Genomic DNA, 27,396 nt, shown 5'->3' with positions numbered 1-27,396 from the left:
GTGCCTCACAACCATCACGTAGACTATAACAACCTGCACTGCTATCTATCATCCTTTTACACCAAATCTTTCCAAAACATTACTTTTCTGGCCCTCCCTTCTCTTTTTTTTCAACTCGACATTTCGCAAGTAAACTTGTTCTGCCCGTTCCCAAAAGCATTTGGCGATAAGCGTGTTGGCTATTTGGCACGGTATAGTTTGGCCCTAATGCCACATAGCCTAAAATAATGTAATAAAAAACGAATAGATGGAAATTGCACAAGAATAATACATTTCTGGAGGTATTGTTTATCTTTATTCAACCCGAACTTTATCCACACAATATTTCATAACCCTAAACCCACCCTCCCCGCTGGGACTGCGGGTTACGAGTCAACCCGCTGTTGATCTACCCACTTGTTTTGCAACGCACACTTTCTGACACACTCCCAAGTATGCAGTTCCCATACTTCCAAGCTTTGGCTATAAAGGCCCAGACTTCTGTCGAGGCAGATTGTTCCAATGGCACTAAACCTTGTATTTAGCCTATAATATAACTACAATACCATACAATTGACATTTATCCTACAATCAATACACTAGATATCATTGCGACTAATTAAAACACAGGTCCTTATAGAACACTAAAATCTGATAAAATCTACGTTTCAAGAAAATTACACTTTCTTCGCGTGCACACGTGACAGCATTCAATAAGGTCATGCGCACATCTGCGCAGGTTTATTGCGGTATCTCTCTATTTGTTTGCAACTTCAGAGAGTTCAGAAATCAGTGTATCAGAGAATGCGTTCTATTTTTGGCGGCTACGTCGACATAATGAGACAGTGAACTGGAACGTGTCCAATTGCGTAAAATAACTACATTTGGATTGACAGTTGATGAAAGTAACGAGGAACAATGGAACAGGTAATGAAATTCGAGATGATCTATTGCTGCCCCTATTGATCTGTTTGCATATCTGTTGGGTGTTGGTAATCTTTGCTCTTTGCAAGGTCAACTCGCGATTTATCTGAAACTGATTGCAGTTGGTTTTCTGTCTGCACAACAAACAGTATTTTAGTATACTATGAAACAACTGAGTTGTACATGTTCTCTGTTGTACCATCCGTGAACAACTGGTGCCTCATAATAATTATCCTTGTGTTATCCATATAATTAGTTGAATGCACACACTGTTATATGCTGAGGTAGAAACGATTATTACTTTCAAACAATTGTAGCCTGTTTTTAAGCGTTGTTAACTAATCACTAGAGTGATCTCATTGATCCTAGGAGGGACCAATCAATGTCAAAGCTCTGAGGGCCAAGTTTCAGGAGGAAGCCAGAGCCCAGGCTCAAGCCCGGGACCAACACCGACCTGCCATTGCTGAGAAGCCCAGACGGCTCCCATCCACTGTTCCTGGGGAGCAGGAACAAACCTGTCATCCCCAGGATGGAGCCCTGATGAGCCCCATCCACTCGGCTGTGGAGAACAAACCTGTCATCCCCAGGGTCATCTTCAGGGATGGGACCAGGGTGTCTGGGGGCAAATGGCCTGTCTCCTTCCCTGCACTTGTACTGCAGGCCATCCCACCAAAACCACCAACACCACCACACCAGAACCGTCTCCACAATGGTGGAAGGGACGGCACAGCGACAGCCAAGAAGTCCTTCAAAGACCGCCACCTGCCTCTCGTACTGCCTGGCCTGCCTTTGAAGGAGCAGAAAACCCATTTGCCACCTCATAAGGAGGTCCCGCCTCCAACAAAATGCAAGAAAAAGGGTATGCTGCTCCACCACCCCTTCAAGTCAACCAAAGTCTCCAAGGTTGGTGGCGAACCTGCAGACGAGCCTGCGTATGCTGGTTTGACCACCAACAGACATTCAGGAGCTCCAGTAGAGGGGCTTGTGATGGACAGGAATAAGACTGAAGATAGGCTGTCACTCCAGATGGAACATTCTAGCACAGAGTGCCCAACCTCCAGCCCAGACATCACCATCACCACTCCGTTAGAAGGCCCAGGTGAAGACTTATCCTCTATGGTTAGTGCGACCCAGTTCTTCAGCACGTTGGAGAAAGGCAAGAAACGGTTCTCACCTAAGCACCTGTTGGTGTACGCCCGGCCCAAGAGCCTGCGTTCCAATGGGGTCCATCTCTCAGACCATAGCTCTACCATGGACAAGGGAGTTCATCTGCCCTCTGCAGATTATGAGAGTCATGCCCCAGAACATGACCTTCCAGCCCCTTTGCCTGTCTGTCTCCCGTACCTCCCTTGTGTTTCAGCTCTGCCGTTCAAGATGAATGACTCTTCCCGCAGTAAGTCATCTCAGATTCAGAACAATTTTGTGATGTGGTCATTTTGTATGGTCATTCTCATGTTCTGCTACAATAGTGTTAAGAGTTAATGAGGTATGATTGCATAGTTGAGATACAATTGCTCTCTTCATTTTCTTAGGACTAGAGACTGCATCAGAGAAACAGTTTGGCCGGGATAGAGCAGAGCTTCTGCTTGTAAAATCTGATGGACGTCCCCCTCATCCAGCCAGGAAACTTCTACCTGACCGGGGTTCTCTGGGACCTTTGCCGATGAAACCTCCAAGACCTCCAAGGGTAGATCTCAGATGTTACCAGCCAACCACAGAACATCACAGAGGTACTTTCACTTCTATTTTCGACCAGTTGTGGTCAATTCCACTGTAAGTGACACTGACTCAGATTTTTCACTTTAAACTTAAAGAATGTATGTTGATGTAATGCAATTTACTTCAAAGATCATTTGATGTGTGCTGTTCATTGAGCTCAAGTCAAATGTCTGTTTTGTTGTTTTGCTTGCAGAGTTGACTTCAGCGGTTGAACCTGAGACATGTGAGGATCCACACTCTGAGCCTCCATCCATTGCTAATCCTGAACTGGTTGTTCCAGAGTTTCCTGACTTTGAGTTGAATTCAGAACTGGAAACTGCAGAAGGCAATGCATTTGACCTTGCAGCTCTAGAACTAGAAGCTACAGAATTTGGAACCCCTGAATATCCAGTAGATCTAGACTTGGGGGTTCCAGATTTTCTATCCCCTGAATGCGAGTTACCATCTTGTGAGCCTCCAAAAATTCCCAGCTTTGACCAACGAGCCCTGACCCTCAGCAGTCATCATGATCTAGTTATTTCAGAGTTCCTGGCTCAAACACGGGAGTTTCCAGCTTCAGTTCTAAAACCTCAAGTTGTTTCTGAGCTATCTGCTGAAATGGTGCCTGTTGAACCCTCATTCACAGAGGACACTGACCATGACTCCGCTTCGGTTGAATTTCCTCATTCAGGACTGACGTTGAGGTAAACTGCTTGAAAACTCTTATTTTTGCTAAATACTATAGTCTGCTGAAGTGTCTCACCAGGGATTGTGTGGGGACAGAAACTCCTGAGTATTTGGTGTAGTGAACTTAAGTTTAGCTCTGGGAAGTCCGTTACTCCTCTTTACATCTAACCTCTGAAATGTCCTCTCTTCTAGTGTCTGTCAACAGGAGAACTATTATGAAACCTGTGATAATGTGTATGAAGTTGTTGAGAACACTGTCAGTCAAAACTCACACAAACGTAAAGGCCCACCAAAGAGTAAGACACTACATATGTTTAATTTATTTAATTGAGAGCCCATATCATTATACTAGTATCTATAACATTTAGCCATTTTTTTTTATGAGCTATTTACCTTTTGTCAAAGCCTACTCTAATTCAAAGAGGGTGTGTTTATGATTTGTTCCAAACGTTATGTTTTTCAAATTCTCTTCTAGATCCTTATGGGGACCCCCATCCAGTGGTAAGTGACAATTTTACTGCAGAGTTTGTTTCGGTAACTGAATGGTTGGTGCTGTTGTGTATAAAAAATGTTTCTTTGTCTTCTGTGTATCTGAAGAAGGAGGAGCCTCGAATGCACATATGGCCCCGGAATCCATGGTATGTCGGCTCTAAACGATGGCCCAATTATTCAGATATTGTAGTTGTTGCACAGGCAAATTAACCATAAGTAAGCCCAAAAAGAGATTGTATTTGAAAATACCAATTTCATACCTTAGTTACATTGATACACAATGACGCATCTCTTTTTATTTGTGGGTATACTTGGGAACAAATTTCCTGCACAATAATTTTAGCTGAATTCCTGGTGATTTAAAAAAAATATATATATTCTTTTTTTTTGTGAGTTTACTTAACTTTGGGGGTCAAATCGCTAGTGGGTTGATTTTTGCCAAATCACTAGCGGGCCTGTTGCTGACCCCTGGTGTACATTCCCTCCATATGTATTTGGACAGTGAAGCAACTTTTTTTGGGGGGGGGGGGGGGCTCTATACTCCAGCATTTAAAACATACACATGTTTTAAATGCTGCAGCTAACCGATCGCTGCAGCTGTACATAGTCCATCTGTAAATAGCCCACCCAATCTACCTACCTCATCCCCATATTGTTTTTATTTACTTTGCTGCTCTTTTGCACACCAGTATCACTACTTACACACCATCATCTGCTCATCTATCACTCCAGTGTTAATCTGCTATATTGTAATTACTTTGCTACTATGGCCTATTTATTGCCACACCTCATGCCATTTGCACACACTGTATATAGACTTTCTTTTGTTCTATTGTGTTACTGACTGTACCCTTGTTTATTCCATGTAACTCTGTTGTTTCTGTCGCACTGCTTTGCTTTATCTTGGTCAGGTCGCAGTTGTAAATGAGAACTTGTTCTCAACTAGCTTACCTGGTTAAATAAAGGTGTTGTCAACTAGCTTACCTGGTTAAATAAAGGTGTTCTCAACTAGCTTACCTGGTTAAATAAAGGTGAAATATATTTTAAAAAAGATGGAGGATCATGAGTAAGTTGTGAAAAGGTTATGGAGGCACAAAGATCATAACGCCCATAAAGTCCTAAACTCCCCTCCCCATTATTGGTAATGGTTAGAGGTTAGCATGATTTGTTGTAACCTTCTCACACATCAGACATTATTCATGATTTTTCTTAATTCAGGAGTGTTTAGAATCATCCCATCTACTCACTTGTAAAGAAAGTTGTTGGTCATCGCTGTTCAGTTCCTATTGGGCAAAATATAACGCAACCAACACAAACTGAAAATGCATCAATGAGTTTGTAGTCACAAACTTGATGTAATATTGGTCCAAACATTAAACCTTTTGACTACTTTAACACCATATAAGTGAATTTGTACAAATACTTATGACACCTTCAAATGGGGGAACTAGATACATAAAGTGCTTTAATTTCGAAATGGTAAAACCGATGTATGAAAACACTCTCAAATAAAAGGTGACATGCTGTACTGTCGCCTCATAGGAAACTTCATCTGAAAGTATAGAGCCACATTAAAATGTTGGCTTCACTGTCCAAATGCATCTGAAGGACTGTACATCATGTGCACAGGTGTGTTTGTCATCTCATGTCTCACTGTTGCTTCAATTAAAGGGATTCATCAATACCTCTAATATTTGGTTCCACTTCATAGCATGTTGTCAGTTAGATTCATGTTAATAGAATAATTATATTGTTGTTCTCAGTAAGGAAAAAGTGAGCCCTGAGAACCACGAGGACAAAGATCAGAAGAAGAGGGAGAAGCATCGCCTCGAGAAGGAGAAGAAAGAACAAAAGGAGAGGGAGAAAAAGGAGAATGAAATGAAGAAAAAATTCAAAGTAATTCTGAGCTTGTCACATGTAGCCTTAATGAGAAATGATCTTACTAGCTATCAGTTTAAAAGTTGCTGTGTCATGGGTATCAGGCTCATAGGTCAGTCTTGTTTTGGTATTTTGAGGGTCCAGCTTTATTTTCCCATAGATCAACATGTTGACAAACCAATATTTCAACAAGCTGCTATCTACCATGTTGACCTAAAATGTTCCAGGATAATAGCATTCAAATTTGCATTCCAACAACTCAATTGTGAAATTTGAACTTTTGGATCCAATATGGCACCCATTAACATTCCCAAAACACTCCACACCAAACAAAGTTTGCCAAACTATGGCTGTGGTTACTGTGTAATGTCTGTGTTCAGGTGACAGGCCAGGAGGAGGCGATGTACCATGCCAGGGTGACAGTGGCCAGTAAAGTGCGTAAGAATGACCTGCCAGTGAAGAGTGGTGACACGGTTAGCATCATCCGAACCACCAACTGCCCCAAAGGAAAATGGCTGGCTCGTGACGCCAACCACAAATGTGAGTTTGTCAATGTTGTATTATTGTGTTTAATGGCCTTGGGGGGGGCATTTTTTTTTTAAGAAGAATACAAAAATGAGGGAATGCTGATATAACATTAGGATTAGTTTTTCCCTTAAGGTCATCAGAGTAGATGCTTTTTGAATATGTCACAGGTCAGTAAAAACTCTGGCTAAACTGTGGCCCAAGTTATTATCAGGCTTCAGTTCTTCACTGCTCTGTTGCGGAGTGTTTTTTCCCTGTTTGATTGTTGACTTTTCCAGATGGCTATATCTCTGTAATGAATGTGGAGCTGAATATCAAAGAGATGCTGGAGCTCGGGAAGAAGGCTCAGGCTGCAGGCCGAGGAGGCACAGAGGGAGATACCATCAGCATGGGGAGCAGGTACACAACAGAATGCAACAGTCTATTGTTCAGTACTATACAGCAATTCCAAACATATTTTGTTGTACAGAGAAATATTCACTGTTCTTAGGAATAAAAAAAGGAATGCAAAATGAAAATTTAAGCATGTTGCCATAATCAGGGTATTTGTATATTTTATTTACTCACTCCCTTTGGTTCCGTGCCCTTCCTATTCTGTCCCCATTATATTTTACAGATCATCTAATCATCATCCCATGCTACACAGCAGCTGTAAGTCATCTTCAACATGCTTACAGCCAGTTCTGTGTAAAATGCATGATTGATAATCAACTGACACATTGATAAAGTATCGTCTGAGGCACGTTGAAAAATCTGCCTACATCTACAGAGGCTTGGAGTTCTGCAGAAGCACACCTGATTGATATAACCCAGAGTATTTTTATCAGTTGGCTTTATGATAGTAAAGGAATTCCATGCATTTTAGGCAGCAGGCCTGCAGTGTGGTGTTGTGCCAAAGCCCTTCCCATTGGCTATGGTGGGTTTTGTAGCCTATCATGCTTTCTCTCTCAGTCACAGATGACGATGAGGAGTGGACATTAGACGAAGATACCCTGTCCCCCTACATGGAGAACCGGTGAGACTTTCTACACTGTTTGGGAAGCAGTCAAGCAATGCCATTTGTATTTGTAAAGCCCTTTTTTTAATTGTCAAGTGCTTAACAGCAGTGGTTCTTCATTGGTTTTGTGTGTGTGTGTGTGTGTGTGTGTGTGTGTGTGTGTGTGTGTGTGTGTGTGTGTGTGCGTACACAACATTTTTGTCAAAATCCAATCTGGAAAACAATTGACTACAAATATGGCATTCAATGTAGCAATTAAATGGCCAGATAAGAACATTTCCACCTTTTTTTCATTGTCAATAATTCCATTTTGCCCATATTCTTGTAAAAAATGTTAGTAAGCTCACTTGTTTGACTACAAAATCAACCAAATCCACTAAATAGTGCTGCTAATAACTTGTATATTGAAAATACTGTGATATTGAAAATACTGTGATTTGAAGAAACCTTTCTCAGAGATTTAAATGACTTTACCTGGTCTTTGTCATTTTAAATTCAGGCGAGTATTTTATTCATCCCCCCCAAAATTCACACACTAAAATAACTGCTGTAGGGCCTGCCGAGTGGCTCAGTGGTCTAAGGCACTGCATCGTAGTGTTAGCTGTACCACTAGAGATCCTGGTTCCAGTCCAGGCTCTGTCACAGCCGGCCGCGACTGGAAGACCCATGGGGCGGCGCACAGTTTGCCCAGCATCGTCCGTGTTAGGGGAGGGTTTGGCCGGCAAGGATGTTCCTGTCCCATCGCACATTAGCAATTAGTGTTTACTCCGACACATTGGTGTGGCTGGCTTCGGGGTTAAGCAGGCGTTGTCAAGAAGCAGTGCGGCTTGGCTGGTTTGTTTCGGAGGATGCACGGCTCTCAACCTTTGCCTGGGACAAGACTGTAACTACCAATTGGATACCACAACATTTGGGATAGGGGGAAAAAACTCCTGTGACCCCACCAGTTAAATCGCTGCTTTACAGTTCACGTTTGATTCGGCTCAACCATGTTATCTCCACAGAATTTTTGTATAGATAATTGATGAAAAACTTTTGAAGACTCCAATGTACTGTGTATATAAATTAAATAATTTGTTTGTTTTTCTAGGAAAAGCTGAGCGAAGGACTGATATATTTAATCTGTTTTCTTATGTATTCTTTAGCGTTCACAATCGGACTGTCTCAATGCCTGATATGCGTGAGTAGGATTTTATATGGTATATATCCATATCTTTGAAGTTATAGATTCAATTTTTGTTTCAGACGTCTGGATTAGAGTGTGTACCTCAGGTCTTCATTCTACTGCCCATATACTTATGGCAGACCATTTCAATCACGCCTTCAAAGACTCCTTCAAAGACCACCATAAAATGACCCTCTCCCCCCATTTCTACTACCCCCTTCACCATCTTTTCATCCCTCTCTCTCCTGTCCCCTCTCACTGGCAGTCTGCAGCCATGCTAGTGCCCACCACACCCTTAGTGATGGCAGCATAGAGGACCGCCACACAAAGTAAGGCTCTACTTTTGTCTTTACTGTGATGCCAAATTCTAATGTTATTTATGCAGCCTTTTCTACCACAATGTATCACAAAGTTCCCTAACTTAGTAGTTAACGGTTTCTGTCTTCAGAACCAGACATGAGGCTCTTCAGAAGTTAGCCATCTTCTTTCAGAACAACAAATCTGGCATCAGTGACACAGCAGAAGACCGAGTGCCAACCCCTACAAAGTACAGTACAGTATTTACAAATTGCATTACAAATCCTCACTGCCATCTTTCTATTCCATTATTCTAATTTGAAAACTCTTTTGCTTTGTCTTCTGAAGTGCTGAAGCGCCAAGTAAGTAGCTGGATACTGACTTCTCTATGGCTGGGTTTGCTATCGCCTCGCATGTCACTGTCATTGATTGTGGTGAGTTTGAAAAGTAAACTCTTACTCCAGCCAATGTTTGTGGGACTTTGTTTATGTCCATCTGCAGGCTTCCTATGTGTTGTGGAGCCTCCATACTCGTAAGTGAAGATTGTGTGTGTGTGTATATTTCATGCATTATCCTCATTGGTCTTAATAGGCCTTGAGGTAGTAGTCTCGCTTGGACCAAAATGTATGTACCTGTTTTCTATGGCAGAGACCAGGAAGTGGTTTTTGCAGATTTTGAACTACTTCCCCCTCCAGTTCTATATGCAGATTTCCTGTGACAGGTCAGTACAGACTAACACTAATGGCACAGGGGTTTTCCCTGGTCAGATCATTATGGCCAGGAAAAACTGCACTGGTCCTAAATTCTGAGCATTAACAAACTCTTTCTCTGCTCTCTAGCTTCACTGACTGAGAGAACTAAAAGGGAGCACAACAGTTTCTTCTCCCATGATTGGCTGAGTAACCTGACCGTTACTGATGCAGGCAGCCAGCTGACCAACCCCACACATATCACTCTGCCTTGGGCCCGAAGAACATACCATGAACTCCAGATGAACCACTGTCGTTCTAGATCTATGGACTCTAGATCTACCGTTTAGATCCAGATGAACCACAGTCATTATAGATGTATAAAACTAGCTCGATAAACCATTGTCACATCTCAGATCTGTAGGATTAAAAGCATAGAAAAATAAAATTAATAGAACTGTCTGTATTATATTTGAATGGGGATGTCCATTCTATTGATATGCCTTTAATCATATCCAATTGCTGAAATCCGATAACTTTTGAAAACTGGGCCCTGAATATCAAGTAGCCTCTAGGGTTTTTCCCAAGGGGGTGGTGTTTATTATTATTATTATTATTATTATTATTATTATTATTAGTGAAGTATGTTTGACCTGATGCCTTTATTTCTCTCGATCACATTTGTTTTGATAGTTGTGTGGCTGCTTAATGCTTTATCCATTGCATGTGTACTGTTATACAATTGTTTTTGTTCTTGTTGCCTTTGACTATGAACACTAAGTAATTCACTTATTTCTGTTCATTGATCATTTTGGCACTACTGAATGGGAAACGATGAAGTAGGTACTCAAGTCTGCACTTTCCATAACACAATGGTGAAATGGTGCATTGTTTTGGGTACAATGCCTTGGTCAAGATTATGTATCATCATTTTTTTGGCTCTTCACACATGTTTTGGTCTGTTTGTTCAAAATATCTGATTATGATGTCCAATGTATCACCTTTATGTAAAGCATCAAATAAATGGTCATGTATTCTAACAGAGTAACACTTTTTGTCAGAAGAGGGCACGCTACCCTGTTGCAGAAACTGACCGATAAAACTATTAAAATCAACAGAGTGACTTCACTTCTCACAATGTATCCGATCCATGTAATGGTAACAATGGATGTACTGAATTTAAAGATGATAGTTCAAGGCAGCTGCTTTCAGCCAGTTGAAGATTATAAAGAGAAGAAACCCTGGTTTGTTAGACACTGGCCAGAGTTTCTGACCGGGCTGGGGTAGTTGCCGGCTGTTAGTGATGGGTCGTTCGCGAAGAGCCGACTCCATACCAGAAGAGCCGAATCTATATATTTAAAAAAACATTAAGATATGAATAATCAAAAGATTTAAATTAATATAATGAATGAAAAAATAAAGAAAATAGCCCTAAATGCTCAAATGCACATTCGTTCTGTCTGCTCAGACTAACAGCCTCACCTGTTCCTGTCAACCAAAGATGCGTGAGGGAGGGTCGAGCCAACTCACTCAGTCACACACTTAGCAGCCAAGGAGAGAGAGGAAGGACAGCTGTGAAAACAACAGCTGGAAAATTAGTCTGAATCACAGTAGCATTTGGATGCATTTGAATAATGTAGACAATGTTATGGCACAGTGTAGAATTTACCACAACATGTCAAAGCCTGTTCTATGCACAACCTACACCGGCATATGTGAACTGTGCACCCGACTGAAGCTAGCTGTAGCGGAGCTTTGAGAAACTAGCGGGCCTGCTAGTGATAATGGTGGAGCCAGCACCTCCACACGTGGAGATGTATCCACTCAGTCAAGCAGGCCTGCTCCATGACCCACAGCATTGTAGTCTTCTATGGGCCAGTTTATGCCAAAGTCTATGTCTGTAGCAAAACAAGGCCAGATTGATATTGCACTGGCTAAAATGATCGCTACCAATTTCCAGCCATTTTCGATCGTGGAGGACAGCGGTTTTTTGGGGGAAATTATAGCAATAGTCTAAATCCAATGTACACTATTCCAAGCAGGAAAAACCTTCAAAATCACGTATTCCACAACTGTACAAGAGCACACAGGCTTCAGTGTGGGAAAGAGTCCAAAAAGCTATTGCAGTTTGTCTTACCACTGACTGCTGGACATCAAGAATAACCACTTCTTACATGTCAGTTACATGTCACTTCATTGAAGATTTTACGATGTCTAGTTGACTGCTTTGAGTTCAGCGACAGACACACCTCAGAGAACTTGGCAGAGGAACTGTTGAGTGGTCAGAGAATGGCAAGTAGATGGAAAAGTGGTCTGTTGTGTTAGCGACAATGCAGCTAACATAACCAAAGCCATGAACATGTTTAAATGGACCCATCATCCATGTCTTGCCCACATAATCAACCTGATTGTAAGAGATGTTCTGAAGGAGATGAAGCCCACTGTGGACAAAGTGAAATCAGCTGTGGAATACTTCCACTGGAGCACAGTAGGTGCTGAAAACCTAAAGTCTACACAACGCCAGATGGGGATGCCTGAGCAGAGGCCTGAACGAGGCTGCACTACAAGGTGGAATTCAACATTTTATATGTTGAAGAGGTTTCTTGAGTCAAAGGATGCCATCATCTCTACCCTGGCCATTGTCAATGCACCCGTTGATGCTCTGACCCAAGAGGAATGGGAGGTAGTGGAGGAGGAGTCCTGGAACCCTTTGAGCAGGTTACTGTGGAGATCAGTGGAGAGAAGTACAGTAAGCAGTTATTACTACATCATTATTTAATCCAGTATTATATATGTATATGAGCAGAAGATGAGAATGTAATATCAGTAGACAAAACATGAACCTGAGTTACTGTACTGTTCTGTCTTTTCAGCTATGTGACAGCCTCAAATGATACTCCTGTGTAAGGGTCTGCAGCGAATCACAGCCAGCCGCCAGAGAGAAGCAAATGTAACCACAGGACATGTGACAGAGTTGATGGAAACACTATGTTCATCAATGGACAGAAAGTTTCATGTTGGGATGCTGCAGTTTTGCACATTGTTATTTATTTTTCTTTGATGTGGTGCAATATTCTATTATTATGCTGTTCAGATTGTTTTCGTTTTGAATTGTTACATTTATATGCACTTTGTTTATATACATTAAAAAGTTATACTTTAAATGCAAATGTTTAATAGCGTTTTTTTTTCATAACAAGCCAATGCATTTTTAAATACATTGTGGTTAAGGTAGAGTATGATTTTATTTAATTAGAATTGTTTTGACACCAATCATAGTCCAACTTTGGCAAACTGTTTGACTTGAAAAAATACAAAACATGTTTTTTTTAAAGATCCGTTTGGGAGTCAAAAGAGACGGCTCTTTTTGGTGAGCTGAGCCGAACGAGCCGGCTCACTGAAAAGAGCCGGAATGCCCATCATTACTGGCTGTAGGGGGAGGTCCGTGGGTCCTGTAGGAGGCGGACACCGAAGGTGGGAGCGCAACTAAACCTTCCGTGGTCCTCAAGGATTATTAGAAGCTGGCTCAACAACGAAAGAACACAGAACGAGCAGAATAAACGAGAAATAAATAAACCCTTGCAGTTAACTTGAAGGTCAACATTGCTATCAGAAAAACCGACATATCTCATTTGAATTTATCAGCACAATATATGGAAAACTATTTCTCTCAGCTGATGGTAACTCAATAACTGACTAGGAGAAGTTAACGGGACTGCAGGCTGCAACTTTGCCACGCTTTCTTTCTTTAATTTGGAAAACCATTCAAGGGGCCTATAAATGCAACGCTGTTTAATTTATGAGAAGACAATGGCACCAGAGACAAGGAATGGAGGAAGCTCTTCCCGGAATAACAACAACTGTAAAGACAACAGCAGGAGAAAGTTGCTCGTCGGTATGGATCTCGTCTGCTTGTTTTTAGGTGAGATTTTCTGCCTTTCATTTCTATAGATGTTTAATGATTTTCGGATGTGAAGTGAGTCAACATGTTTTTTATTTGCATAAAATCTGGTTATGCGAATTATCATATGTTGTATTGTTTTCATTAATGATGTTATTCATGTTAATAAGCAGCATAGTGTTCTGGGACAATGTTAGTTTGTCATCATAGTCGAGCTAGAGTGTTAATTCCATAATTATGTCAAGTCCAGAAACTGTCAGTCTATTATAATAATAATTAATCCAAGCAATCTCTGAGCAACATCATTCTTTATCCAAGATACAGATATATATATCTTTTTTATTTAAATATATATACATATTTGAAACATTTTTCTCCCCTTTAGAAAGGCAATGATTTCTCATGACAATATTTGTTATTTGAATGCCATTGCCCACAATGCAAATGGGAAAGGGTCATTGATAAATTGCTACAAGAGGGTTGTAATAATATATTTTTACTTGTTGCACTCATTTGGACTGTTTTGATATTTTACAGAATGTCTCACATGCCACAAGCCAGGAATTCTATTGAAGTGACATCTGGTGTGTGTGTGTGTGTGTGTGTGTGTGTGTGTGTGTGTGTGTGTGTGTGTGTGTGTGTGTGTGTGTGTGTGTGTGTGTGTGTGTGTGTGTGTGTGTGTGTGTGTGTGTGTGTGTGTGTGTGTGTGTGTGTGTGTGTGTGTGTGTGTGTGTGTGTGTTACAAGGTCAGCCATATGTTCAGCTAATGTTCTGGGTGCCATATATTTCCCTCTCTCTCTCTCTCTCTCTCTTCTTTTTCTGAGCGAGGAGTGAATGATTCCTTACCAGACTCAAAAACACTAAGGTGGGGAAGTGCCAAACAGCTCAAAGGTGAATGAATCAGTCATTCCAAGAAAGACCCTAATAAGTCTTCTGATCCAAGCCCTAGTAGTCTTTGATCTGCTGGTGACTTGACACAACGCCTACAGTACAAGGTGTTGTGAAATGCATTTCAGAGACCAGTCATTTTTACCCCTTGACAGTTTGACAGTATTATTCCTTTGGTGGGTTGAGATGTATAATACATGGAGGTTGAATGTATGTATGTATGTACTCTGTGGTGAAGATGTAGTATTCAACTTCTACAGGGTTACTGGCTGAGTTGACTGTGTCCCAGAAGACATCTATGGCCACTTCTTACCCCACAACTGTTCAGTAGAAATAGTCTCTGATAAGGTTATCTCAGGTCAGTAGAGGTTCTCCTGTCAACAAACTTCTCTGTCTCTCTATTGCCCTGCAAATGCAGAAATGCAGTGCCTTGTTACATTACAGCCTTATTCTAAATTGGATTAAATCAAATAAAATCCTTAGCAATCTACACACAATACCCCATAATGACAAAGCGAAAACAGGTTTTTAGAAATGTTTGCAAAAACAAAACTAGAGTCCACCTGTGGTAAATTCAATTGTTTGGACATGATTTAAGTTCCCACCGTTGACAGTGCAGGTCAGAGCACAAATCAAGCCATAAAGTCAAAGGAATTGTTCATACAGCTCCGAGACAGGATTGTGTCGAGGCACAGATCTGGGGAAGGGTACCAACACATGTCTGCACCATTGAAGGTCCCCAAGAGCACAGTGGCCTCCATCATTCTTAAATGGAAGATGTTTGGAACCACCAAGACTCTTCCTAGAGCTGGCCGCCTGGCCAAACTAAGCAATCAGGGGAGAAGGGCCTCGGTCAGGGAGGTGACCAAGAACCCGATGGTCACTGACAGAGCTCTAGAGTTCCTCTGTGGATATGGGAGAACCTTCCAGAAAAACAACCATCTCTGCAGCAATCCACCAATCAGGCCTTTACGGTAGAGTGGAAGGATGGAAGCCATTTCTCAGTATAAGGCACAAGACAGCCTGCTTGGAGTTTGCCAAAAGGCACCTAAAGACTCTCAGACCACGAGAAACAAGATTATCTGGTCTGATGAAACTAAGATTGAACTCTTTGGTCTAAACGCCAAGTGTCACGTTTGGAGAAAACTTGGCACCATCCCTACGGTGAAGCATGGTGGTGGAAGCATCATGCTGTGGGGATGTTTTTCAGTGGCAGGGACTGTGAGACTAGTCAGGATCGGGGCAAAGATGAACGGAGCAAAGTATAGAGAGATCCTTAATGAAAACCTGCTCCAGAGCGCTCAGGACCTCAGACTGGGGTGAAGGTTCACTTTCCAACAGGACAACGACCCTAAGCACACAGCCAAGAGAATGCAGAAGTGACTTCGGGACAAGTCTCAATGTCATTGAGTGGCCCAGCCAGGGCCCCCAATCTAACATCTCTGGAGAGACCTGAAAATAGCTGTGCAGCAACGCTCCCCACTCAACCTGACTAAGCTTGAGTAGATCTGCAGTGAAGAATGGGAGAAACTCTCCAATTACAGGTGTGCCCAGCTTGTAGCGTCATACGCAAGAAGACTTAAGGCTATAATCACTGCCAAAGGTGCTTTAACAAAGTACTGAGTAAAGGGTCTGAAATACTTTTGAATAGGTCATATTTTATTCTATACATTTTCAATCATTTCTAAAAACCTGTTTTTGCTTTGTCATTATGGGATATTGTGTGTAGATTGATAAGGGGGAAAAGCGATTTAAACTATTTTAGAATTAGGCTGTAATGTAACAAAATGTGGAAAAAGTCAAGTGGTCTGAACACTTACCGAATGCACTGAATGTGTTTTTATTTTTGAAGAATATAACTTGTAAATGCCTCATTAGCTTAGTTCAACTGTCACACTCCGTGAGAACCCAAAATATACAGATGTTTTTCTACAATGTTTGTAAACAAAGTAAATGTAAATAAACACTGTATAGTCTCAAAACATGATTAAAACTATAATTTTGAAATCATGGATAGTCAGTCCTTGCATCAATAGCACTGGCTATGAATTTGAGAGTGGTTACATTTCTCCAGCCCCATCCCCCAGCTTTTTAACAAAACAGTGGCTGGGAGGGCCTTTGTTATTGTTTCAGCTGCTGATTGCCACATTAAGCATTCATCACAAATATTTTTGGCAACCACAATTCAACACAAATGTGATCTTTTCCCCTCCGTTCCCCTCTCCCAGCAGTCTGTGGAAGGGTTTGCCCACCGCACCATGACCAGACAGACAGGGAGTAGTTTCTGTGGGGGTACTGCCTGCCATGCACACAATGGTACAAGTAAAAACAAGGGCATCTGTATATACTCTATCATACATGTAGTATACACTAAGTATGTCAGTGGGACGAGCATTGGCAGCAAGTGGAAAATGTGTCTGTTTATTTTAGCTTCAGCAACTGGTGTTATGGTAAATGCCCCCAAAATATGGTGGAATTTAATACATTCAATGCAAGCCTCTATTTGCCTGTTCCAAACATTGATTGTAGTTTCCATAGTGGAATTGACGCCACAAACTGTAATTTTAAAAAGTCCCATGGGCGTGCTTAAGAATTCTTATAACCCAATAAGCTCAAGGTAAATGTTTCTCGCTTCCAATTTTCCATGAGAGAAAATAAAGCAAAGTTTGAGTACTAAGTCATCACTTTGAGGAAGTTGTTTGGTTATACCTTACTGGGGCTTTAAAGTAATCCGCTACGATGATAGAAAAGCCAAATAATAAATAGACCACCATTTTGATTTTGGTAAAAGAAGATTCTACCTGCTCACTCATGCTAGCTAATGCATTAGACATGCGCCTCTCGGCTGGTGTTGTTCTTGGCAACCAGCGGGGCACTAGTTTTCCCTCGCTTGTGTGAAGCGAGTAAAACGGGAAATCCCAAGATGTCTTGCAGAATGCTGATGCTGCACTGTCTGGTGGCATGGGATGTCAGGTTTGGGGGCCTCGGGGCAAGACAACACAGCTGAATCATGGGAAAAACAGACTTTGTAACATCTCAATTTCCTTTTATTTAACTTGCTCTCATTTGTACTCGCCAGCCTGGCGCACTCACTAAGCACAAATGCTTCATTTGTAAATTATGTCTCAGTGTTGGAGTGTTCTCCTGGCAATATGTACATTTTTTAAAACAAGAAAATTGTGCTGTCTGGTTTGCTTAATATAAGGATTTTATTTATTATTATTATTTTCATACATTTACTTTTACTTTTGATACAGTATATTTTAGCAATTACATTTACTTTGATACTTAAGTATATTTAAAACCAAATACTTTAGACTTTTACTCAAGTAGTATTTGACTGGGTGACTTTCACTTTTACTTGAGTCATTTTCTATTATGGAATCTTAACTTTGACTCAAGTATGACAGTTGGATACTTTTTCCACCACTGCCTACATCATCAGCAAGCAGCGGTCCCAAGCTGCCAAGCACTGTGCTGTGAGAGGAATGCCTGCTGATTCCCTCCCATCACAAGGGCCATGAAAAAGGCCCAGCGGATTAGACAGTCAAGATCGGATGGTACTTAAAGTAGGTTTTCTCTCTGCTACAGCTCTAACACCTCTGAAAACACCTACAGTAGCTTAAAATGGTCTTCTGGTTTATTGTTGCTCCTGTCAGGGTATTTGTTTGAATAGTAATAGTAAAAAAAGTAACAGTAATAATGTGAATCGTGTTGATTCTGGGATGTGAGGGAGGGAGGCCAGTGGAGGAGTGGTTAGGGTCTGGGGTTCCCATCAGGCAGAGAGACTGGCCTGTAACATGAGCTGTTTCCAGCTGGGACTTCAAAGCTCAGGCAGCTTGGAGCAGGGCAAGTGGAGACAAGCATACTGAGGTGTGTGTTGACATTTTGGGTTGGTAGACATCAAGCCCCCTGCCTCAGCTCTGCAGCACCCAGGCCAGCACCCCCAGTTTGACCTTCCCTCCCAACCTGGCCTCAGTCTATACCCAGAGAGAGAGCCAATGTTTGTTTTTCTTTTGTATTCATACTTTTCAGAATTATTCAAGAGGTTCACTTCAAAGCGTCAAACATCAGTAAAGGTCCACTTTGATGTGATCGAGAGAGAGAGAGTATGTTTTCTGTCAGGGGGTTGGACTCTCCTGGGTACCACTTTTCCCCTTGGCCTACATTTTATTTTCTCATCCAATATGTTTGTTATTTGTTTGTTGTAAAATAAATGTATAAGCTCTTTTACCTCTAAAAGTAGCCAAAGACGCTAATTAGATTTGACAAAAACACCCTTCAGGCACCTTTAAGTCTCATCCTTGAAAGGCTGTTTTCTGGTAGAGGAAGGAAGAGGTTGAAGACTGATAGCGCCCCCATTTTGTTCCACTTTAGTTATCTGTGATGGATACCATCCAACCCTTTTAGTACTAGCTGCCTCTGTTTGATGTTGGTTATTCATGGTGTGATGGGTGCTACAGATTCTAATAATGACAGATCTTTCCCTTTCTTGGCTGCCATGTCAGTAAATGTCATTTTGTTTATTACATTTTCCAGGAGTTGCTGTTATTAAGTTAATATTGTCAATGGCCGGGTCATTTCAGTACACAGAGATAGCAACAACAGGATGTCCATGGGTTATCTGATGGTAGAACGAGAGGCTCTATCACTTAAACGGATATTTGGTCGATTATTTGCTGCAGCCGACATGTCCCCTTGATATTTTCCTCAAATTGAACATGGTACAGGTCCAATTTTGATCACTGTATCATTTCATATTACACAATTGTACAACGTTATAAGCTGAGGTTTGTGTGAAGAAAACGTTGATCAATGTTATGATGACAACTGCATAACAACAGTTCCCTTCCAGAGCCCATGCAAGTGTATTTGTCCGCCACTGGTAAGTGTGTGGGTGTGTCTTTCTGTGTTTGCTGTGTGAGTGTTGTGGGTTAACTGCAGAAATACAGGTTGTGTGTGTGTGTGTGTGGTGTGTTTGTATGCCAGTTAGAATACATGGGCTGACCCCAGCTCTTGTGTGTCTGTCTGTGTGCAGTGATACTCTTTGCTGCCTTTCTGCACAAGTTTCCCATCGTGCCCCACCGGAGGGGCTTGTTCTGCAATGCCAGCAGCATCAGTCTGTCCTATAAGAGCAGCACGGTGCCCACCGCTGCCCTGGTAGCTGTCGGGTTCACTGTGCCCGTCACCTCCGTAAGTCTTTAGCATGGCGCCGCAGCAGGAGGGACAGGGAACACATACAGGGGACTCACTCCAACTTCACCCAGGCACCAAATGGCTATATAAACATGTCCGTACACTCTTGTAGCTTCCTAACATTTACGAGTTGGGGATCACCTTTCTAGTCATGCCAGTTGGCTATAGCAGAAACAGACCAAGGTCAGTAGGGGATTCCATTGGGCCAAAATACATTTAGAGTGAGAAGTGAGACCCCCATATTCCCTGTCTGTCCATCGCTGTGCCATCTACCTGTGGACACTCCTCTAGGAGCCCCTTATTGACCCTCTCGTTCTCTGTCTCTCTCTTCCTCTCCTTCTTTTCTCTCTTTGCCTCACCGCTGCTGTGTGTACATAGCCGGCCTGCCTTTCCTGATCATAGAGACTAGTGCTGTACAGCCCTACCACCGAGGCTTTTACTGCAACGATGAGTCCATCAAGTACGCGGCCAAACACGGAGACACCATAAGCGACGCTGTGCTTTCTGCTGCTGGCATTCTTATCACCATCCTTTCTGTAAGTCACTCTAACTCGCTAATTAGCCCCAGTCCCAGTTCAGTTTGTTCTGTGTTGGCCAACTCTTATGTATAAGAGTTTGCATTGGAGTTGTCAAGACAGCACAAACAGATCTGGGATTCAGGCTACTCACTAATGTATGTTCACCCGACTTTTCACCTCATTGTCTCAGCAGTGTACACCGTCACCTACTCACTGTACTGTGTGTCTACTGGGCCACCCACTGTGTGTCCCAGTCACTGTACTATGCGTCAACTAAATGTTACCACAGATCGAGTCACTTTTGAACTATCATGTCTAGTGGATGTTTTTCAAGGATCAAGTTTGTTCGTTATTTGACCACCATGCCAATACACTTCATTCAAAGTTGAACTTTCTCTGAGTGCCTACATGCTCACTGACAGATTGCGGAATTAGTATCTTATGGTGCATTTCCATACAGGATTTACCTCAGTGTTTTACCCAAAAGGCTCAGACTTTTCTGTTTCCATCAACGTGGGCCGGTATCCGTGTCTAAATGGGCCACTGGTACTTTTCAGCCAGCATTTGCATAACAATGGCGAACTGTGAACTTTAATAATATCTTCTCACAAAGCAACGGTTTTGATTATGCACCGGTTGTTGATTCTGCCCTTCACTGCCAGACCTAGCTACAGAAACAATTTCCCTAGTATATCATAAGGGTGTATACACTCGTGTAACACTCGTGTTGCAGTTGAAAAGCAGCATTATTGACTATGGTTTTCCAGACCTGTCAGGCCTTTTAGTGTTGTGAGTAGCACTAGATAAGAGCAAATCAGAATCGACATTCGCCAGTTGGTTTTGCTGTTAGTTTTATCTTGATTGGTGTGATTAAGATGGTTCCAGTGTTGAACGTGTTATAAAAGAGTTTAGAGGGTTGAAGTGTTAAATGGATCAGGCTGTTGCTGTTTACTATAAGATGACTGAAGGTCTGTTGCTGGTGTAGGGCTGCCTCTCACTGAAGAGAAGTCTAACCTCTGGGTTGCATTCTTTGGAGTGCAACGTTCAAGAACTTTCAGATAGTAATAGATTATCTAGAACAGACATGCTTCCCTGTCCTCTAGAATAGGGTCAGATGATCATGTATGCTGCTCTACTCAAGACATTTCTATCCTCAACCTTCTGTAAGGTTGAATTCCACTGAACAGACCCAGTCAGGGGTTGAGGCGATTGGATTGGTTTGCATGGTGAGAAGGATCTCCCTGGGCCTGTGTAATTATGGTTGACGCAATGGTTGTTCGGTCAAACGCTGTAATTCACAGGCCTGGAAATGTGGTGGATGGCACAGGAGAAGAGCTGTAGGCTCATTCTGAACGTGACGTTAAATTCCATGTTCCCCAGAGGCCCAGAGCCTTTTGGCTGGCCTTAGACTTTCTTGAACTCTTGGAAAACTCTTAGCATTAGGTCATTTAATGCTTCGTTGCCCCTCGGATAAAGCGGAGAGAGAAGCTGCCTGTCTTAAATTAAAGGCATAGAGGCTGTGTCCCTTGAAATTGGCACGGCGTAAAAAAGATCTCTGGAAAGAAAAACAACTCTGGGAGTGTACGAGTCTACTTTTTATCATTTGTGAGACGACTAGACATTTATGAGACAACCTCTTCCCCCCTTTGAATATCTCTGAGGTTACAACTGTAACAGTTACATAAAGTTACTACAAAGCTGTTTCATTCACATAGTTCATCTTCTCTCAGTTGTCACACAATGAGAACCAGATGTATTATTTTCTCTCCCATGAAGCAGCTGAGTTGGATCAGCCAGGCTCTGAAGGGCTCCAAGGTGGAGAGAAAGAAAGAAGAAAGAAAAAAGAAAAACATACATGTTATCAGCTAGTAAAATCTCCCTATAGGACTTTTTCCCCAAGGAATGTGTTTTTTTTTAAAGAGAGACGTTTTTTCGCCTAGACAAGAATTTTGCGATGAAACCGAGATACTAACAAGAAAACACCCAGACATCCACTAGTGAAATCAGAGCCCTGCGAAAACAAGTCAGTTGGTGAGGTGGAAGACTAACTAGCCCCTGATGTGAGCCTGCTCTGGCCAAATCTGGACACCATGTCGCCTAGCTCAGCGTTTCTCCTGATTAAAACCAGAAGTGCTGCCCCCGCCCTCCCTCTCTCTCCCTACTTCCCGTTCTCATTCCCTTCTCAATTCCTCTACCTTTTCTCCCTCCCTCTCCCTCTCTCTCCATACTTCCCCTTCTCATTCCCTTCTCAATTCCTCTACCTTTTCTCCCTCCCTCCCTCTCCCTCTCTCTCCCTACTTCCCGTTCTCATTCCCTTCTCAATTCCTCTACCTTTTCTCCCTCCCTCCCTCTCCCTCTCTCCATACTTCCCTTTCTCATTCCCTTCTAAATTCCTCTACCTTTTCCCTCCTTTTCTCCTTCCCTCTCTCTCCCCCTCTTTTCTTCTCTCCCCACTCAATCCTTCTCACCCCTCCCTCTTTATCTCTCTCTCCCTCTCTCTCCCTCTCTCTCTCCCCTGCTCTTCTTCCCTCACTGTTCTCTCCCTCTCTCCCTTCCTCTCTCTAATCTTCTCTACCCCTCTGTCCGTCCCTCCTGTCTCACTCTCTTTCTCCCTCCCTCTCTCTCACGGCTCTCCTCACTCCCTCCCTCTCTAATTCTCCATCTCTCTCCTTCTATCCCCACTCACTCCCTCTCTCTCATTTGTTAGTGACCAGGAGGTGGATTAGACTGGTGTGGGGAAGGGAAAGGCATTTGAACTTGAACAGCTTTAGTGAATTATTGGAGTCCAGTCCACATCCTCTAGTCCAGTCTACATTTGTTTATTTATCCACTGAAAACCTCTGCATGTGCTGTCCACAACTCACATACTTACTCACCCTCACATACTGTAGCTATACTGAAAGTTATGCATTTAGTTTTTGATGTTAATGGTACAGACCAAGGGTTTGATCTGTAGTGTTTTTATGGATGTTTTCCTCAAGAACAAACAGAAACATTTGCATGTCTTAGATGTAAAGCTTTTTGTCCTCACACAAGGCAAGTTCACAGTATTGATGTCACTGTTCATATCGCATTCTGATTACTCCTAATATTGTCCCTCTCTACTCTCTGATCTGTCTCACCTGTTTTACCCTCTGTGATTTACTGAATTCCAAGTGTGTATTGGATGTCTGATACTCTATCACATGGTATATTTAGGAAATGAATACGCGGTTCAGTTTTGTTGACATAGGAAAAGTATCTTCATAACTACTATGGAACAGAGAACATACAGTAACTGTATGCTATACTAGCAGTCATTTGACTGCCCCAGGTCTACAGCAGCCATATTTGTAGATGACCTGACTGATGAGCCATATATACATGCAGAGGTATGTGTATTTCTGTATCTTCTCCTTGATCCCTCCTGTCAGATCATCACTGGTGAGAGATAAAGTCATGTAATCTACAAAAATGGCCGCCATAGACTCCGGGTCCATTAACTACCATTTCACTGCCACAGCGGCCATCTTGTACTGTCGATTACATGACCATATCCTCTCCTTGTTCCTTCCCCCATCAGATCATCATTGGGGAGAGCTATAGGATTCACTACCTGAACGAGGGCTCCAAGTCCTTCGTAGGGAACCCCTACATCTCCGCCCTCTACAAGCAGGTGGGCGTGTTCATCTTTGGCTGTGCAGTCAGCCAATCATTCACGGACATCGCCAAGGTGTCGGTGGGCCGCATGCGTCCCCACTTCCTGGACGTGTGCAAGCCCGATTGGTCCACCATTAACTGTTCCCTGGGCTACATCACAGACTACCAGTGTCATGGGCCCGAGAGCAAAGTCCAGGAGGCCAGGTACATTACTCTGACATGACTCCATTGTGATTGTGAAACATCTATGTAGTGCTTATGAAGACTTTATGAATGCTCTATAAAGAAATGTATAAGTTATGCTTAGTTTAAAGTGATACTGGTTATATTTCATGCAAAGTGAATGCTTAGTTCAATACCCAGGAGAAAGGCATACCTGGAGAGTAACAACAACACTGTATTAACACGTTTATTCTCTCCTTTTCAGGAAGTCCTTCTTCTCTGGCCATGCATCCTTTTCCATGTACACCATGCTGTATCTGGTGGTGAGTTACTGTTATGTGTCTTAGCCAAATACACACACACACACACACACCTCTACTTGTCCCCCTGTGTTGATTAATTTCCCCTCTGTCCGGTCCTCCCAGTTCTACCTGCAGTCCAGGTTCACCTGGCGTGGAGCCCGTCTCCTGCGCCCCCTGACCCAGTTCACCCTCATCATGATGTCTTTCTACACCGGCCTGTCCCGTGTCTCCGACCACAAGCACCACCCCACAGACGTCCTGGCTGGCTTCGCACAGGGAGCCTTGGTGTCTTACTGCATAGTAAGTACTATAACTATGACTTACTACATAGGATGATATAGTACTGAATATACAAACTATATACATAATACAGTTATGCAGTCTGTATCAATAACATGTCTGTTTTTACTATATAATTGATTATTGACAATATTCCAAAATAAATCTCGTTTTTTCCTATCCTCCAGGTGTTTTTTGTATCTGACCTGTTCAAGCCCAGAGGCAGGAGTTCAGCTCTACCAGTGACCCCAGTAAAGAACCCAACCAACCCAATGACAGACATCAGAGAGAGGAGCAACCACCTCACCATGGCATAGTACAGACCACTAGAGTACAGCTACCTACCGCTGTAGGTTTTAAAGATCACTTACTTCATCTACTGGTCTGTACTGGATACATTCTACAACCAGCCAAAGAATGTCTGTAAGGCACAGAGGAATAATAAACTGGAAAACATTTGAAAAAAGAGGAGAGTTGTGTACACACACAAAGACACAGACACACACACACACACACACACACACACACACACACACACACACACACACACACACACACACACACACACACACACACACACACACACACACACACACACACACACACACACACACACACACACACACACACACACACACACACACGTGCCTTTTGAACAGCCAGCAACGCCCATGTTGCTCACCATCTCATCTGACATGTGAATGTGGAAGAACGTGGGGAGCACGGCTCTCAATTCCTATCTGGAGAACTCTGTTTCTCTATCGTGCTTTCATTAGTGAAGGTCTCCATGGAACCTGCTGCTCTACAGATTGACTTGGTCTGATAACTTCAGGCAACATGGATCCAGGCTCATAATTCTGCCTATGACAGAAACGCATGAACAGAAACAAATTCCTTGATTACAGGAAGGATGTTTATTTTACAAATAATCTTTGTTATATAGTCGAGCTATAGCACTATATCCAAACTCGATATTTGATTTGATTGTCACCACTTGAATGAACTGAAGTGAAGCTTTTTTTGTAAAGCTTTGTATTAAAATCAGCTTTTAGGTCTCCTGACATGTAGTTTGTATAGAAGTGTAGTTATAGGTAATGGAGGTGTAATAGTGTGTACAGTAGATAGACAGGTGGGTCTCTTTCTGCTGGTTGGGATGAGCCTCCACTGAGCCCTGTAATTAAATAACTGTGTGTGTGCCAGATGGCTACTCACAAGTGTTAGGACAGAGTGACTGTGAGTGAGTGTGTGTGCACTGCCATGAGTGTGTGTGTATGTGTGTGTCTGTCATGTGCCAGTATATGAACGTCATGTCCATATTTGAGTGAGTTGGTGTGTCTTGTCATAAATGCTTCAGGTTGAAGATCGTGACTATGAGGCTGCTTCAACACACGTTTATATTAAAAACAGGAAAACTGTGGAATTATACTTTCTTATAGCTTTGTGATACATTTTGTAATGATTCACATATACTGTGCCACCTGCATCAACAACAAAAATAACCCCATCTCTGTGACAACGCAGTATATCCTGTCCTTTCATGTCATTTCAACCACACAGCAATATCTGTTTTATTTTTTTAGATAATTTATGTATCAGAGAATTGTACAATATCATTTATCTACCTTTTCATTAAATATCCACTATGTTTTTTGATGTGTCGATGCCTGTGTAATTGTGCTGCTTAAACAAGCAATGATTGCCAGAAGTAATTTAGTGAAATTACAACTTTTGTGAGTATTCAAACTTTGTAAAATTGCTTTTTTTAAAGACAGTTTCAATACATGTATATTAAAATAACCTTTTAATATTTTTGTATTGTCCTTTTTGTATTTTCTTCAATAAAAATGCAAGCCATATGTGTGTATCAAATATGTGCAGTGTAATAAAAATATCATTGTTATGTTAAGAGTATTTGTGCTATATTTTTTCATGTCTTTCTTCACTTTGACTGCGACAAAGGCATAAAGAAACTTACAGGGGAGTTGATAGTGAAGCGGAGCAGCTCTCTCCAACTGCGTGCGAGGGTGAGATCTGGGCGTAGGTTCCAGAGTCTATGGTAGAGTTCCGTTCTGTGCTTCACATCCTGAAAGGGAAATAGTGTGCATTCCAGCTTTTAACCCATGTCCCCAGTGGTACACTGCAATAATATAGACCATGCTGGTGAGTATGCCACAGTGGTCAACTGTAATAATAAAGACCATGCGGATGAGTATGCCACAGTGAACACTTTAAAATGACAGACCATTATGGTGAGTATGTTACAGTGATACACTATAATAATATAGACCATGATGGTGAGTATGCCACAGTGAACACTTTAAAATGACAGACCATTATGGTGAGTATGTTACAGTGATACACTATAATAATAAAGACCATGCGGATGAGTATGTCACAGTGATACACTGTAATAATATAGACCATGATTGTGAGTATGTTACAGTGATAGACTGTAATAATATAGACCATGATGGTGAGTATGTTACAGTGATACACTGTAATAATAAAGACCATGCGGATGAGTATGCCACAGTGGTCAACTGTAATAATATAGACCATTATGGTGAGTATGTTACAGTGATACACTCTAATCATATAGACCATGATGGTGAGTATGTTACAGTGATACACTGTAATAATATAGACCATGATGGTGAGTATGTTACAGTGATACACTCTAATAATATAGACCATGATGGTGAGTATGTTACAGTGATACACTCTAATAATATAGACCATGATGGTGAGTATGTTACAGTGGTCAACTGTAATAATATAGACCATTATGGTGAGTATGTTACAGTGAACACTTTAAAATTACAGACCATGATGGTGAGTATGTCACAGTGATACACTTTAATAATATAGACCATGATGGTGAGTATGTTACAGTGATACACTGTAATAATATAGACCATGATGGTGAGTATGTTACAGTGATACACTCTAATAATATAGACCATGATGGTGAGTATGTTACAGTGATACACTCTAATAATATAGACCATGATGGTGAGTATGTTACAGTGGTCAACTGTAATAATATAGACCATTATGGTGAGTATGTTACAGTGAACACTTTAAAATTACAGACCATGATGGTGAGTATGTCACAGTGATACACTTTAATAATATAGACCATGATGGTGAGTATGTTACAGTGATACACTCTAATCATAT

At 41.9% G+C, this 27,396-nt stretch overlaps 2 protein-coding genes across 3 annotated transcripts; both read left to right on the top strand.

The window, feature by feature from the left end:
• Positions 1-669: 669 nt before the first annotated feature.
• Positions 670-9,928, top strand: si:ch211-188c16.1 (uncharacterized protein LOC562677 homolog). The gene is made up of 19 exons (XM_046320772.1): positions 670-906; positions 1,273-2,296; positions 2,436-2,633; positions 2,816-3,305; positions 3,481-3,584; positions 3,764-3,789; positions 3,886-3,926; positions 5,544-5,676; positions 6,039-6,198; positions 6,462-6,582; positions 6,800-6,834; positions 7,135-7,198; positions 8,326-8,360; positions 8,611-8,674; positions 8,794-8,892; positions 8,991-9,004; positions 9,144-9,174; positions 9,291-9,363; positions 9,482-9,928. Exons 1-18 carry the CDS (start codon positions 898-900, stop codon positions 9,358-9,360), a joined length of 2,718 nt encoding a protein of 905 aa, XP_046176728.1. The 5' UTR covers positions 670-897; the 3' UTR covers positions 9,361-9,363; positions 9,482-9,928.
• A 2,856-nt stretch (positions 9,929-12,784) lies between these two features.
• On the top strand, positions 12,785-24,714 carry LOC124009597 (phospholipid phosphatase 3-like). Of its 2 annotated transcripts, none has more exons than XM_046321535.1 (6): positions 12,785-13,253; positions 19,159-19,313; positions 23,397-23,677; positions 23,901-23,958; positions 24,061-24,237; positions 24,405-24,714. In XM_046321535.1, the coding sequence occupies exons 1-6, from the start codon at positions 13,112-13,114 to the stop codon at positions 24,531-24,533; spliced, it is 942 nt and encodes a 313-aa protein (XP_046177491.1). In that variant the 5' UTR covers positions 12,785-13,111; the 3' UTR covers positions 24,534-24,714. The 2 variants fall into 2 exon arrangements, with proteins under 2 accessions (XP_046177491.1, XP_046177490.1); XM_046321534.1 differs by lacking the exon at positions 19,159-19,313 and adding an exon at positions 19,695-19,852 and having other exon boundaries at positions 12,788-13,253.
• The last annotated feature ends 2,682 nt before the right edge of the window (positions 24,715-27,396 follow it).

Source organism: Oncorhynchus gorbuscha, linkage group LG22 (genome assembly GCF_021184085.1).
Source record: "Oncorhynchus gorbuscha isolate QuinsamMale2020 ecotype Even-year linkage group LG22, OgorEven_v1.0, whole genome shotgun sequence".
Classification (NCBI taxonomy): Eukaryota; Metazoa; Chordata; class Actinopteri; order Salmoniformes; family Salmonidae; genus Oncorhynchus; species Oncorhynchus gorbuscha.
The sequence above is the reverse complement of the archived record's forward strand: the minus strand, read 5'-3'. Positions and strand labels throughout refer to the sequence as shown.